Raw genomic sequence first — 16,489 nt, 5'->3', positions numbered from 1 at the left:
TTGGAAGAGGTCGTCCTTGATGACGTTAGTCCAAAGAAGGTCGTCCTTGTCGATGCTAGGCTGGAGGAGGTCGCCCTTGTCCTTGCTTGATCGTCCTTGATTTGGCTTGATTTTCCTTGATGAGAGCCTTTCGACTTGTAAATCCTTTGAGCTTGGGAGTCGCCATCTTGATACCTACACAACATTTCAAAATTAGTAACATGTTTTGCAACGTGGAAATATAAACTAGAAAGAGGATTTAAGTTTTAAATTAGGAAACCTCATGATAAATCTTTGAATTATCATTTCCTAAATTTAACTAAGCCACTTGAGATTGAAAATTGAAAATTGAAAATTGAGACTAGGAGAATCTCGCCATACCTCCACTTGGGAATTAACTCTAAGAAAAGATGCAAAATTAAGCAAGTTTGCTAGGCAAAATGTGGATCGAAGTCTTCAAAATGTGCTTCTTCTATCAACTTCACCACTTCTAGCCTTCAACGTCTTGAGGAAAATTCGCTCCACCTCTAGCCTTCAACTCGCACTCCTTTATTGCTCCTTCAAAATCGCACTTGGACAAATGATTGAAAGATGGATTAACATGCTCAACACACCCCTCCTAGATAGGCGCTCATCTTGATAATTGCCCCTAGGCCGACTTGGAAAATAGGCCCAAAAAACAAATAAAATTTAATAAAAGAGGGGGCCGACCTTGCAAAATAATACCCCAAGCGCTCCCTTTTTTAAAATTTAATTTAATAATGATTAATTAAATGCCTTTGTAATTAAAAACTTCGATTTTTAAAGGCTTTAAATTAATTATTGAATGTCCATGCGCTATTTTTAAATACCAATTTAATTAAATCTTTCACATTTTTATCGAATTTGGCATTTTAATGTAATTCGAAAATATTGGCGCCTAAGCATGGGAGGAATAAGGGACACTAACCACATCGCTCTGGTCCCTGGGAGAGGGACAGGAGCGCTCCTTCATTTTGGCCTTGTTTTTCATGTTTTTCACGTTCAAATTCTTGTCGTAGACGTCCAAAATAGCATTTTAATTGGGAATCTTGAGCTTAATTCGTCCCTTTTGTGGAAGGAGTGTGCTTTAAAGTACTTTCGCCCTGGTCCCTTGGTGAGGGACAGGAGCGAACCTTTGTTCCTTGTGCTCATCCTTGTTTATATCAACTTGCAACTATCTTCACGGTGTAAAATGATGTTCCTTACTCCCTTTTGAACACTTGAAATGTGAGTGGCAACTTAAATTTGAACACACTTGAACATTTCGCTCTGGTCCCTGGCAGAGGGACAGGAGCGAACTTGAGCATTTCCATCACCTTTGCGGTCTTTGATACTTTACTTTCTCTCTGAGGCGTTCCAAACATCATTGCCCCTTTGTGTCTTAGCTTGGAGTGATTTAAGCTTGGGGGGAATATTAAATAACCTTGAGTTCGCCCTGGTCCCTGGCTGAGGGACAGGAGCGAACTTGCACTTGTAGGCTCAATTGTGTTTTGCTAACTCCCAAATTTGTCTTCAATGGACTCGTTGTGCATCCTTTCATTCATCCTTGGCATGAAATTCGCTTGAGCTTAGTGAGAAATTCTCCTTAGTAAGAAATCGCTCTGGTCCCTGGCTGAGGGACAGGAGCGCCTAGGACAATATGGAGTTCACCTGGCGTTTTGCAATCTTCAAATTATCTTCAATGGGTTCGTTACGCCACCTTTACTTGCCTCAAACTCAAAACTTACTTGATCTTCGCTCAAATTTTGCCTTACAAGGAAAATCGCTCTGGTCCCTGGGAGAGGGACGGGAGCTACCATTAAGTTCGCCCTGGTCCCTGACTGAGGGACAGGAGCGATTTTTCTTCTAAATCTAATTTTCCTTATGATTGCGCTTTCAAGTTATATTCAACTGATAAAATGTATCTCCTTTGATCTTCTCAATTTGTGAAATCGTTCAAATCTTTCAAGGACAAGGCAATTTTGGATTTCAAGCTCCGGTCCTTCAGTGAGGGACAGGAGCGAATTTGACCTTCTAGGCAAAAACTTCATCATTTCATTGCTTTTGATCAAGTCTGGATGCTCTATCATGCTCATTTTGCCCTTCACCATGCCTTTGATGTCTCAATTCGTCCAAACAAGGTCAGGAATGGCTCAAATAAGTATTATCGCCCTGGTCCCTTGGTGAGGGACAGAAGCGCTTCGCCTTGGTCCTCTTGGGAGGGACAGGAGCGAAATTCGCTCTGGATCCTCAGTGAAGGACAGGAGCGAAATTTGACTTTTCGAACTCTCTATCAGGATAACTTTTATGGAATATAACATTTAAGTATAAGTCTTATACTTTAAGTTATATTCCATATATACTTTCAGGATGTTTGAGAGTGGTTTCAGACCTCCAGGAGTTATATTGCAAAATCTAGTTTTTTGAGGTTTTTCAGTTTCTAGACTTAGTCAAATTTCAGGATCAGGACATTCCAGACTTAGCCAAATTTCAGGATCAGGACCTCACTCAAGCCGGACTTGCTTATCCATGTGATCCCCTGGGCGACACTCAAAATGCAAAGGCTAACTGACAAAACCCTAAAAACCTAAAAAGACAAACCCTAAAAAGCAAAAAAAAGCAAGGGTCCCCATTTGCAATGGGGCGATGTGTGAAAACGTCACAACAGGTAGGAATACCCTCAACATGTATATCCTTGTAACTCTAAACATTTTCTTCAAATGCATGTCTATCCATGATGCTACTATGAAATTCAATCAATGGATCACCCTTTGAGAGTATAGAGGATAGGGCACATTCCTTCATCTTGAAACCCTCAAATCTAACAAGTAAACCTCTTTCTTCCTTGACTTTATCATTGTTTTGCTGACACATGCCATCATTAAAAGTTAATAAAACTCTTTCTATTACCAAAGGATTTTTACCTGCAACCTATATGCTAGATTTAGTTGAAACATCAGGATCCTGCAACATCATCCATGAGATATTTTGAAGTTGAGAGAAAGGATTTCCATTCCACTTCGCAGCACTCATCTTTTCTACATTGTTAAAATGCTCATTAATTAGCTTTTAAGCTTTATTTAGCATTTAGCTTTTCCTTTTTAGTTAATTAGCTTTTAAGCTTTATTCAGCATTTAGCTTTTTAGTAGTTCACTTTAAACAACTTGTTCTTAATTTAGAATGTCGTCCTTATATACGCTTGTATATTGTTAAATAGATTATCCGATTATTGAATCATTCATTCAATTTATTTTTCACTCACGATGATAAATTCCTTGCAATGATATGGACCCAAGATGGTGCAATAACTCCTCTTTACTATTATCCTCTTTATTCCTTGAACTGCGATCAAAGAAATTATTAATGCTCTTACCTTTTGTTGCTGATTTGAACATTTTTGAAAGATTTGCAACAGTATTACCAAAGTGAACATCATCAACTAAATTTCCTTCACATATTTAAATCCATTTGCATAGTTAATCTGTTGACCATCTCACATATTGATGGTGCCATCTTTTCCATGGGAGAAATATTGATAGGTGTTTCTTGAACACCATCGAAAATCATTGGAATATTATCTTCTATTTTCAAATCTTTTTTTTCAATATGAAAAGCTGATTTTTCAATGTCCTCATCGCTGCAAATATTTTCTTCATGTGATAGATTTTTGGAGGACATAGAGATATGTATTAAGGAGTCTTTATCTGGGACAACCATAGTAGGTCTCTTTACCTCTTTTGGATCTAGTTCCAGCTCTAGTTCGAGCTTCCCTTGATCTTTTGTGGCTCTATTGTAACCATCACCTCTTTTGGTACTAATGTCTTCTGGTTCTTCCTCCAGCTTAACCTCAACTTTTCTCTGACATCTATGACTTGTATCCCAAGGCTCTTTGCAAGAAAAGCACAATTTTTGTCTTCTAAGAGTATTTTTGCTGCCTCCTTTTTCACTTGCAGAGAAACTCTCCTAAACATTTTTTGCAAGGAAACTCAAGAAATTTGTCAATCCCATGATAATGGTGTGCCAATACTTCTCCCTTGAATTTATTCTTCATCTCTTCATTACCTTTATTCTTGTAATTTCCTTGACCTCTTTTCCGAGGTTCACTCTTCCTTGCATGTTCTACATATTCTCTACAAGACATTATAGATTTGATCTCTTCAGGTAGGGAGTTGTAATCTGTATGCCATCTACAAACCTTTTTAGGATCAAGAACTTTATACCTCACATAGCATGCTGTGTTGCATTTCTTCAAATGACTTAGCTCTCCCAATTGCTCTATAATTTTCATGCAATCATACAGCTTTTGAAGTGTATTCTCCAAGTCATTCAAGCATTCAAAGATTTCTCCCATAATTCAAATCAACAACTTAATTAACCCTGCAATCAGAGCAAGATCATGCTCTGATACCACTGAAATGTCCTTTCAACCAAATATTTATCAATAATTTCAGATCTGAAAATAAATAAACAATATATTTTGCAAATAACACTGATAACTATCTATAAACTAGATAGCTAGTCTTGCACTAAAGAGGCCAATATAAAGGAAACCTTAGAACGTTATTGAAACTGATTTTTCTGATATGAGCACTATATAATCAGGTCTGAAACTGATTAATAACAGCAGCAACATAATATCTCCCAAACTCCAAAGTATTAAACAAAACGCACAAACTATCACTCCCACTATTTGCCCAAATCACTTAAAACACCACAAATTTCACTGTTTCACTTCCAAATGCAAAATACAGAATATATAGTTTGTTACAAACATTATAACAGCAACATATTGCTGTAATTGCACCCAGAAATAACTCACAACAACAACAAACACACAAAAATGCTCATTAAACCACTCCAAACAACTCCATTAAGTTCTGCAAACTGAAATAAAGAAGCTAACAAATCTTCTATCTTCCTTCAGCCCAAATGCAAACTTTGGATGAGATTGCTTGCTGTGAACAAAGGGTTTCTGTCCTCTGACCACCTGCTGCTAATGGGTTTTCGTCCACAAGCCTTCTTGGAAATTCTTGTTAATTTGGTTATGACAATTTCCAAAAGTCATCATTGAGTTGTCCAAAATTCTTCTCCACTTGTAACGGTGGAAATTTCTAAAATTCATCATGCAACAACTTACCACTCCCCTTTTGCTTGCCAAATTTGCTCTTGGTGGGAAAATCATTTATTAGAAATATTTCAATTTTCCACTATACTCTTCCTTGCCAAATTTGCTCTTGGTGGGAAAATAATTAATTAGAAAATTTCAGTTTCCCAATCCACTCTTGGTGGGAAAGTCATTAATTAGAAATATTTCAAAGTTCTCATTATGGCACAAAATCCAATGCCATGCTAAATGTTCCCAAATATTTAATTTAATATTTAAATGTCCTTTTGATATTGACAATATTTGGACATTCATAAATATTAAATTACTTTTTCTACCTAAGCTTGTCCAATTAACCCACAAAAGAATAAAATGGGTTAATATTGACCAAAATCCAGTTTTTAACAGAAGGGGACATGACAACTTGTGACCCCTATAGGTGGTAGTTACTTTGACCACCATAACTGAGTGGTCCACCATCTCACTATCAATCTTTAGCATCTAGATTTGAAGCCACCAACATATCCAACTAAGCATACCTGAGAATATTCCATTTAAACAATTGTTTTTAGGGAAGGTGGTCTTGTGGAAAGGTGGTTTTCATTTTGAATTTAATAATTTTGATAGTATGGAGTGGTTTTGCGACTTTCCGATGATTGATTTTGTTATTTTTAGACCAAAAGGGGATATTTTGGGGCATATATGAGAATATTCCATTTAAACAATTGTTTTTAGGGAAGGTGTTCTCGCATTGTGAAAAAGTGGTTTTCATTTTGAATTTAGAAATTTTGAATAGCATGGAGTGGTTTTGTGACATTCCGATGATTGATTTTGATATTTTTAGGCCAAAAGAGGTTTTTTTGGGGAATTTGAGGTTTTTGGTGGATGACTTTATCATGATTTCGTTTCTAAGCTTGTTTCAGTTTAATTAGTTTTTGTTTCTATCTTTTATGATACGAAGAGTGCTCTTGGTACTCAATTTACCATTATGTCTTTGGTTGACTTTTCATCTCTCTCACTAGGGAATAGGATAAGCTCTAGATGAGCACTATAAGATCCTCTTCAGTCACATGCCCTAGTTGTCAACCAAGACATGAAATAACAAAAAGGAATAGTAAGGGTAAGAAACAAAACAAATGGCAAGGAGAAAAAGGGTTAGAAATCAGTTGCCCCAAAAGCAACCAATGGGATCTCTTCTTCAAAAGGCGACAAGCTTAAGGAGGATGTTAAATGTGCCTATTGCGAAATGTCTCGTCATGATGAACACAAATGTTTGAAGAAATAGATAGATCACTTGTGACATATTCTAGAGAAGAATAATATCAATGTTCTTGAGTTAGTAGAGTTCACATGAGGGGTCTAACATGGCAAAAAAAATCAAGAGAAAAAGGGAAAGGAAAGGGCAAGGTCTTAATATCAGTTGCTTTCACACCATCTACTTGGGTTCTTAATTTGGGTGCTTCACATTGGTAACGTTGGAAATTGTATACCCTTTACTATTTCATGCTACATTTAGCACTCATTTTATAGGTAGTGTGATTTGATGCAAACAAGCTCAAGCTGGGTCCAAATTGACAACTTTGGTCTAACCCCCGAGTGCCTTGACCTTTGTGTAGCCTAACTGAGCTGGACTAAGGTGTCTAACACCCATGTCCTCCCAATTTGGCTCCAAATTCAAATGTTTGAATGTCAGTGTTAGACCCTGAATGTTGGTATTTCTGTGTTGGCTACTCTTCGGATAATTATTGACGGAGAGGTGCAAGTCACATTTAAAGGTGACTCCTTTTCTCATTTGAAGGTCTATTGACTCTCCTAATGGATCTTCATATGCAATCAAGCACCCTAAGGATCAAGCAAACAAAAGCCTATAGAGTTGAGAAATTGTAGTACATTATCAAAGCACATTATCAATTGCCATTGAAGTAATTGTATTTCTTATTTGTTATCATGTAATATACTAACATTTGTAGGATCTTCATCAACATCTTATATGGAATCCAAGGTAGGGCGTTACATATGAGGTAATCATTATCATTTTAGCATTATCATTATTTATTTGCCTTTACTACCCTACGAGCAAACACTCTTTATCATTCATCATTGTTGTTGCGGAGGTGGGAACACCATGTGGTTTGACTTAGGCAAGCCCCTATACAACACAACCATTTTCCCCCTTTGTTCATGTGTACAGGATGAAATTTGATGATTGTGATTGAGACAATTATATAGTCAAACAAAGTACATAGTGATTTTACACAAATGAATGAAAATCGCAGGACCAGAGTGCCCAATGACATTGTCCTTCTAGTTTCAACTGAGATTAGCACGGTGACAACCTAGAAACCTCCTAGGACCATTCTTGTCACTCTCTTTTGAATTAGAGTACTCCAGGACCATAGTATTTGATTTCTCTTGTTTGGCACTCTCTCTGGCATTTTAGTTTTGCATTTTTGCATGTTTTGGTAAACTTGTTTATTTTGATTTCATTCAACCTAGTACATTATATGCATTCAACCAATCTCTAATGACAACCACCCCAACCCCCTTCTTGAAACAGATTAGGTGTGGATCTTTTGTAAACTTGTTTGTTTTGATTTCATTCAACCTAGTAAATTATATGCATTCAACCAATCTCTAATCACAACCACCCCAACCCCCTTCATGAAACAGATTAGGTGTGGATCTACGATTGTTTGGCTCTCCCTTGAGGATTGAAGTTAAATCCATTCACATTTATTCTAAATGGTTTGTGTGAAAAAGAAAGAGGAGTTGATTCTAGGTCGATGCATCTTTGGAGCCTTGTTCTATGCCAACTATTTTTATAGGTAAAAACATTCTTATTGAGGTGTGTGAGAGGGCTTCTCGATGTGGGGGATGACACATTTTAGGTTGTAACTAGTGTGCTTTCATTGTCAACTAATCTCCTATTAGTTTGTCAAACCACTCATGTAGGTTCCAAGATTGTGGGTTGACTTCACTGCTCTCATTGGGTTGACTTCACTGCTCTCAATTAAATGATTATGAATGATATGTAGAATGGTTCTATACTTGTAGTGGGGAGAGCATATCATTACTCTAGATTCTATCTCTTTTCTCACTTTATTCCTTATTCTTCTTAGACTATTTTGTGCATTCTTTTTGATGAAGTAAGTTGTAGCATTAATGGTTTGGCCATTTTAACAATTGCTACTTGTAGTGCCCAGCCAGAAGAGCATGGTTATAGGGGTGCCTTTTGTTCACTTTTGTGATGGTGTTTGTTAGGGTTGCATCTTGAAGAGAAGTTTGATAAAGGTAAGGCATTGTGAGCTTCATAGTTTTTGGAGTTGGTTCATGGTGATTTAGCTGGTCCATTTCCACATCCTTCCTTTAGTAGGGCTAGGTATGTTTTGATATTCATTGATGACTTTTTATGAATACTTGGGTGTACTTTCTCAGGCAGAAGTTTGAGGTCTTTGAACACTCGGGAAATGGAATGCCATTATTTTAGAAATGTTGTATGGAGGTCTTTAGAGATCACTATATTTTCAAACTTCAATGCATGCGCACATCTGAAGACGACTTATTGTTTCTCTTTGTACTATTACTTTGTTGGGATTTAAAAAAATTTTCTGCTAAAAGAACTTGCTAGACCACATATCAAGCTATTTAGGAAAACTCGATGTAATATATATGATACATCTGATAAACCTCTATAGTAAGTTTCCCATTGTCGAGGGATGCGTCTAGGAGACACATAGACATGCAAATAAACTTCATATGAATTCTCTTCATCTTTGGAGACGTCCTCATATGTCTCACTGAGACAGGTATGCATTTCTGGTACTTGAGAGGAGCACCAAGGGTCAAGAAACTTGGTACTCATCTCCTGGTAACTATATTTGTTACATATAAACAAAGAAAATGAACTAATATCCTGCCTGGATTGACTATCTTCTCCTAGTTGGCATTGATTTGTAACATTTTTTGTTACATCTGATTGTTCATTTTTCTATTATAATATTCAGTGTTCACTCCTTACAGTTGAATTGGTACTGTAGTACAAAACGATGGCAATATGTCTGCAGAAGGAACATTATGTTTTATTTTTTTAACCTTTTTCATTATATGTCTATCAAATGTCTCCTAACAAGAACTTTGGATCTTAATTAGGGTGGGGGACAGACAGAAGTGACAGGATCTCCTACTGAAAAGGCTATTCTTTCCTGGGCATTGGAGGTTTGCTGCTTGTTTATGTATATTATGTAAAAATCTTTGTTATTTTACTGGGATTCTTAGTAAAGGCAAAATTTCTGAGACGGTTTTTTTTGTTTTTTGATAGTTTGGAATGAATTTTGACGAAGAAAAATCAAAATCCTCCATCTTGCAAGTGGTCACTTTTAACTCAGAAAAGAAACGTGGGGGGGTTGCTCTGAAGAAGGTAATAATTGATTGCACTTTTCTTTTCAGTGTCCAGATAGTACAATCAATTTTGTAGTTATGAAGATGTTAATTTACTGGTGAACATATAATAGGTGTTGATATATATTTAATTAAATTGGAATATATAGTTGCAGTTGCAGTCTCCATCTGAAGTACACATTCACTGGAAAGGAGCTGCAGAGATAATATTGGATCTGTGCAGCTCATGGATGGACAGCAGTGGTGTAGTGCAAAACATGAGTCCTTCCAAGGTTGTGCGTTGCTAATTATATTAGTCTTTCTCATAAACATGATGCTTGTTAAATATATAACGTCTGCCTGGGCCCAAGCTTATGGCTTTTTCCATTCCTTTATTGCAGTCTGATGAATTCAAGACAACCATTGAAGGAATGGCTGCTGCTTCATTGCGGTGTGTTGCTTTTGCTTACAGAACATATGATACTGAAAGCATTCCTAGGGAGGAGGTTCAACTTGAATCATGGGAAATTCCTGAAGACAATCTAACACTTCTGGCTATTGTTGGTATAAAGGTGAATATTAAGGCACTAATCTATCAATTTACCTAGGATCCATTTTTGTATAATGGTTTTGGTATTCTGTCAGATGATTTTAGCATGTAAAATTGCTAAGTAGTTTTCACTGTAATATACTCTTATTGTTATGTTTGGGTGCCAAGTTTGGTGCAAACCTAAACTGAGATTGCTTTTTACAGAGAAAAAGTAGCATTTTCAAGTAGAAAGTTTGAGAGTACAAGCTCTTCTCTCCATGCATCTACTGCCCACTATTGCATCTATCTGTAACTGTTGAAATGTGAACCGGTGCATGTTGATTATCATTGTATGTTCCTGATGGCAAATTTTTTGTACAGGATCCATGTAGACCAAGTGTTAAAGAAGCTGTGAATTTGTGTCAGAATGCTGGTGTCAAGGTAAAATGGCCAAAGATAGTTTTACTATGTGCATAATTGGAATCAACTTTTGATTAGTCACTTCTTGCCTAAGGGTGTTTTTCAAGGAAGCCTACATTTTTTGAAGTATAAAAGTTATGGTAAATATTCTTTGTAATATTGAATCTCAACATTAGTTTGAAAAATTCTTCAATTTCCTTAAGTTTCTATATGTTTTACAAAGAAAGTTGGAGAATCAACCAAGAAAAATGGTTGTATTAGAAGTTGGACAAGATATCTTTTTCAAAGGTTCTCAAATGGGGAATATTTTTTTGGGGAAAATTGGCTGTAGTTCACTGGTGAATAGTAGCCCCTAAAACGATCCCTATATTTGTGCTTAGCAATATAACATTATTATTCTTAATTTATATATGTTTGGGCACATCAAAACTCATTTATGTTACTGTCAGGAAGGAAGCATGGAAATATTTATGCACAATGATTCTAAATGCAGTGTAGTAAACTAGAATGCCTAAATTATATTGAATGTATGATTACTTTTTCAAGATTAGTTGTGCATTTTTTTTTGTTTTGAATAGCTGTCAGATGAACTGGACACTCATAACCTTACATGGTGAATAATTTCCTTTTGATATTCTTTGTAGATACTGATGTTAAGCTCGAGGATAAAGATAAATTTTACCTTTAATTTTATTATGCAGGTCACATCCTGTACGTACAAAAATTATGATTTTTGGACTTCCACTACCTATTTTTTTATGACCTAGCCTATTGTGGCATGTCTACAACTTTTTTCCTTTGCTTAAATCTTGTTTGCATAATCTCTTTTATGTTTGGATTTCTGTATTTATTTACCCTTTTTATGTTGTTGTTTATGGGTTATTAATCATCATAACAGACAATAAAATTATTTTTGGAGCAAATGATGAATATTTGGTGGTCATGCTACATAATTCTGATTCATATGCAGTTTGTTACATAATTACTTGACTGCTACTGCACATAATTAACAACTGAAATCTATGCGAAGTACATATTCTTAATTCATTGTTTTGGCATTTAATTTCTTCCAGTCACATTCTGTGCTTGTATTATTCTTGCAGGTTCGCATGGTGACTGGTGATAACATCTACACAGCTAGAGCCATAGCTCTTGAATGTGACATACTCAAGTCAGATCAAAGCATAGAGATGCCAACTGTTATTGAGGGAAAGGATTTTCGTGCCTTAACTGAAGAAGAGAGGAATAAAATTGTGGATAAGATTTGTGTGAGTATGCGTGGGCCAGTGGTTTTTTTTGTCCATTGGTAATACTGTATACATAAACATGTTTTCTGAAGATCATAATTGAAAAGTGACATCATTTTGTTTTGACTCTTTTATGTCAGGTAATGGCAAGGTCATCTCCTACAGATAAACTTTTGTTGGTACAAGCTCTGAAAAGAAACGGTGAAGTTGTAGCTGTGACTGGAGATGGAACAAATGATGCACCTGCACTGCATGAGGTAAGGTTGAATATTGCAGTTTGCTGGAATTCAAATCACTAAGCAAGTGTTAACATAGGAATAATATATGAATTGCTATTCAGTCAAATTGATAGAACCTGTTTTGTAATTTTTGTGGTATTTAGGCAGATATTGGCCTCTCAATGGGTATTCAAGGAACAGAAGTTGCAAAGGAAAGCTCAGATATCATTATTCTAGATGACAACTTTTCCTCAGTTGTAAAGGTTTGCTACAGATGCATATCTAGATGTAAATTAGATCTCAAAGATTACACAATTGATACCACAAGTGACATATAACTTAGTTTTCTATGCATGTTTGCAGGTTGTTCGCTGGGGACGGTCAGTTTATGCAAACATTCAGAAATTTATTCAATTTCAACTTACTGTAAATGTTGCAGCACTTACGATTAATTTTGTTGCTGCTATTTCATCTGGAAATGTTCCTCTGAATGCTGTGCAGGTTAGTGCTAAGTTTTAAGGTGTTGCCTTGATTTAACATTTTACAGACTGTTATTTATTTGTTCTCACTACTGGACCTTAACCTGTGTGTGTACAGCTTCTTTGGGTGAACTTAATCATGGACACACTTGGAGCTCTTGCGTTGGCTACAGAACCACCGACAGATCACCTCATGCACCGACCTCCAGTAGGGCGCAGGTAAGAATCACTCTATTATACACAATCTTATATTGACTGCTTAATGTCATATTCAACACAAAAAAATGGCTGAAACATGGATCAGTCTTCCGGATGCTTTGAGCAACCATTCTTCCTCTGGATTTTAGGTTTGCCACTTTTATTGAAGACATTGTATGATCTTGTTTCTTATATTTTTAGTTTCAAAGAATTAAAAGGTAGTTTCCATTACTCTTTTCCAATGACCAGTATCTCCATACATGTCAGGATTCAGGCCATTTTGCATTTGAAAAGTGTTAAAAAAAAAAGGAAGAATGAAAAGGAGGTCAGCAGGGCTTGTAAATTTTATGATCTTACTCTCAAACAATTATCAATAGAACAAATAACATATAAAAAGAACAAGATGCTCAATGCAAACAGAAGATAGCTGCAAATTTGCTTATATTCATGAATCTGGCCTCTACTTGGGGGCTATCTCCTTTGGAGCAGAAGCTCTGATAGAAAATATGATTCAAGATGCTTCCCTATTTAGAACAGCAATATATAAGCACAGTTGTGAGGTATAATCCATGGGAAAGAAATCTACACACTTAATATGGACTCGTAACACTACCACAATTTTATGTCATGCATGTGATAAATCCACACAATGCAATATCAACTAAATAACCTATTTTATTGGTCCTTGTCGAATCAGTTTTGTATCTGTACTGGATGGTAATGGGAATGATAGGGTGAGTGGGACCAAGAGCAGCATTGCGACATCTAGGGTTTGGCCTTGCTGTCCTAGATGTACCCATAGGGTAGTTGGCATGGTAGGGATGGGCCCTTGCGGAACTAAGATCATGCCCAGTGATTTCTAGGACATAAAAAGCCTAAAAACATTAAAAAAAGGAAAATAAATTGGTGGGTTCCATCAAGTTGCTTCTCTCACAGAGCTTATGATCAATCTTTTTGGAAAACCCCTTCTTTATACTTGAATAAAAAAGCCTAAAAACATAAAAAAAAGAAAAATAAATTGGTGGGTTCCATCAAGTTGCTTCTCTTATAGAGCTTATTATCAATCTTTTTGAAAAACCCCTTCTTTATACTTGACGCTCCATGATTCCTTTATTTTGTATCAATGCCTTAAAAGCTGTTCAAGGCTCCCATAATAATCTCATTTCTCTAGTCATATGAAAATGTACACCAGAATATAGATCATTTGTTGCAAAGCAAAGAGTAATATTAATCTTGAGTTCAGTAGATTTTGAAGGCAATAAAGAAAATAAATATATTGAATCTATAAATAAGCTGTTTGTATTATTTTGGAAGCTCTTTCTAAAATATTACAATAAAACAATATTAATATTAACAAAAGCATCCCCTAAAAATATTGTTTTTGATATTAAAAGTAGCAAAACTAGGGTGCTGGCCTTTTACACTAACAGCCCAAAGGCACTTTAACAACATTAACACCTCTCTAACAGCATATCAATATCAAAACAAAAACAGAAAAAGAGTCTTAGCAGTTTAAGTATGATGATTAAGAGTCTTAACATTATATTTTAAAAATCCTAAAGATCTAAAACCAGCCACCTAGTGGCTAAGTGAGCACGTTACTCCAGATATCAGTGAGGAACTTAAAGATCCTTATAGTTCCCTTCTTTTTCAGCATCATTTCCTTGCACTTCCTTTTGCATTAGGCACAGAGGAGGCTGAGCTGTGCTTCACACACAAGTTGAACCTATGGTTTGCACTCCCACTTTTACTATCTTCTTCACCCACATACAATCCTCTCAACTAGCATTGCATAGTTCTATTCACATCGTGCCTTGCAATTTGACAGTTCCATATTTATTATTATCTCCATTTGCTACATTTTTTTTCCAATTTTTATAAATGTTATGGTTGCAAGGAGATGCATCTTCCAACCCTTGGACGTTCTTTTGAGTTTGGGATGTGTTTCTAGTACTGGAGATGGGTATGAATTGCCCAAAAGGCTACAAGTTTTATCTACAAAATGACAGAAGCATAGAAAATATAAATATGCTGTTGTCCCTAACTAGCATACAAACATTGCATGAAAATTAGTGTTTGAGTTGGACTTACTACTACTATGAGGAAAGTTGCCTCATCCGATGGAACCCCAATTAATCCCTCTTGTGCCTCCTCTTCAACTTGTGTGGCATCTTCGGAATCAATGCCCAATATGAGTTGGAGTTTGACGATACATAGGAATTTGTTGATCATGAAACCACAAACCACCATGCATTACCACTATTTTCTTTAATTATTGAGAGGTAAGCTTGTTCCTCTTGATTGATTGGATGAAGATTTATGTAGAACAATTCCTCTTACAACTTGTACAAATATACGAGTGGCAATTATCCTCAACTTCAGTGTATCCTTTCCATGCCATGTTCACCACTCAACAGGGTTGGTTTGGGCCATAATTACAAGACTTAGACTTGCCTCTCTGACTTCTGACTTGGACTCGGTGTCCAAACTTGGCAAAGACTCGGCAAATTGAAAAAAACCATGAAATTTAAAGATTTTTAAGGATTTAAAACTTGTTTCATGCACCCTTTAATAAATAATATTCAAAGACATAACAACTAATCAAATAGAAGCTTCTTTGACCATATACGCAAGTATACATCAGTGAAATGAGTATAAAAACAAATTTTAATCTTCAGCTAAAGGAAACAATATGATTAGATACATAAATTTAAAATTATTAATATTCTCAAATGTATACAAATCATATGGATTGCATCAAAACCAAATATTAAACTATAAATATATTTCTATGGCTCAAAGGAGCCTGCATTGCTTGTCCCAACATTATGACAAGTCGTATGCTGGCGTCTAAGATAGGTCTTGCTCATGTTTTGGTGACACCAACATCCAAGGGGTCTCTTTGTGCTCAATCTTAGCTACTTGTCTCTGCCTCTTATTCCATTTGATCAACCCATGCAAGGTTCTCATTGCTTAAGATAGGATTGGCAACCTTGGTAATCCAATTTGATTGTGGATCAATCTCTTCTAGACCAATGGGAGATAAGTCATTCTCCAAGGTTTTATTATTGCAGAGGTGAAGGTTGGAGTGATTGTAGTGAGTATACATAAGATCATTCAACCTTTGCACTAACAACCAATTGTGCTTCTTGGAGGTTATATGCCCAAACATACCTTAATTGCTCTCATATCTTGAAGCACTGCATGGTTGGGAATCTTAAACAATGTGCTAGTTTTCTCAACCAATGGTATATATTTTTTTGCTCAAAAACTACTTTTTCACTCCATGTGTTTGAAAAAAAATGAATGTGTTTTAGGATGTAAGAGATGATTTTAAGTGTATTTGTTGGAACACTTTATATGCTTTTTTGATTACCTTGTTATAAATATTTCTTTTCCTAGCTTTAACTAAGTCTAGCCTGTAGGACTTGTTGGGTTTGATGAGTTATCTAAGTCTTGAGTCTTCATGACTGAATCGGGTCACCTGCCTTGAGACTTGCAGAGTCTTGGTGAGTCCAAGCAAGTCTTGTAACATTGGTTTGAGTTATGTAGGTCAATCTGTCCATGCCTTTGATTTGTTGACTTTTGGACCACAAAGATTGTCGAATGCTAGACTTGTTGGGTAACCAAGTCTTGAGTCTCCATGACGCTGTCATGGTCACTGACCCCGAGACTTGCAAAGTCTTGGCAAGTCCAAGCAAGTCTTGTAACATTGGTTTGAGTTATCTAGCTCAATCTGTCCTTTGCCTTTGGTTGAATTTTGGACCACAAAGATTGTCAAAGGCTAGCCACTGTGTTCTAAGTACGATAGACTTCTCATCACTATACATTTCTTCAAGAGTCTTCATGAGCCCTTCTAACACCTCTTCATCATCAAATGGGGGCTTTCTTTAAGCCTTGCTGTATAATATTTGGGATTTAAGTGTAGGTTGCCATGT

The 16,489-nt window shown here is 36.1% G+C and overlaps 1 protein-coding gene across 6 annotated transcripts in view; it reads left to right on the top strand.

The window, feature by feature from the left end:
- Positions 1-16,489, top strand: part of LOC131065141 (calcium-transporting ATPase 5, plasma membrane-type) — a 47,027-nt gene that overhangs the window by 27,052 nt on the left and 3,486 nt on the right. For 4 of the 6 annotated variants that reach the window (XM_057999577.2, XM_059221539.1, XM_057999575.2 and 1 more), the window contains 10 exons: positions 9,233-9,298; positions 9,402-9,500; positions 9,631-9,753; positions 9,862-10,032; positions 10,371-10,430; positions 11,513-11,677; positions 11,797-11,913; positions 12,039-12,137; positions 12,238-12,375; positions 12,472-12,572. In XM_057999577.2, the coding sequence (XP_057855560.2) occupies positions 9,233-9,298; positions 9,402-9,500; positions 9,631-9,753; positions 9,862-10,032; positions 10,371-10,430; positions 11,513-11,677; positions 11,797-11,913; positions 12,039-12,137; positions 12,238-12,375; positions 12,472-12,572 (1,139 nt within the window). The remainder of the gene's footprint in view (positions 1-9,232; positions 9,299-9,401; positions 9,501-9,630; positions 9,754-9,861; positions 10,033-10,370; positions 10,431-11,512; positions 11,678-11,796; positions 11,914-12,038; positions 12,138-12,237; positions 12,376-12,471; positions 12,573-16,489) is intronic. The other 2 variants (XM_057999576.2, XM_057999579.2) reach the window with 1 other exon arrangement.

Source organism: Cryptomeria japonica, chromosome 5, assembly GCF_030272615.1.
Source record: "Cryptomeria japonica chromosome 5, Sugi_1.0, whole genome shotgun sequence".
NCBI classification, from domain to species: domain Eukaryota; kingdom Viridiplantae; phylum Streptophyta; class Pinopsida; order Cupressales; family Cupressaceae; genus Cryptomeria; species Cryptomeria japonica.
Note: the sequence above shows the minus strand (reverse complement) of the source record. Positions and strands in the feature narration are given on the sequence as shown.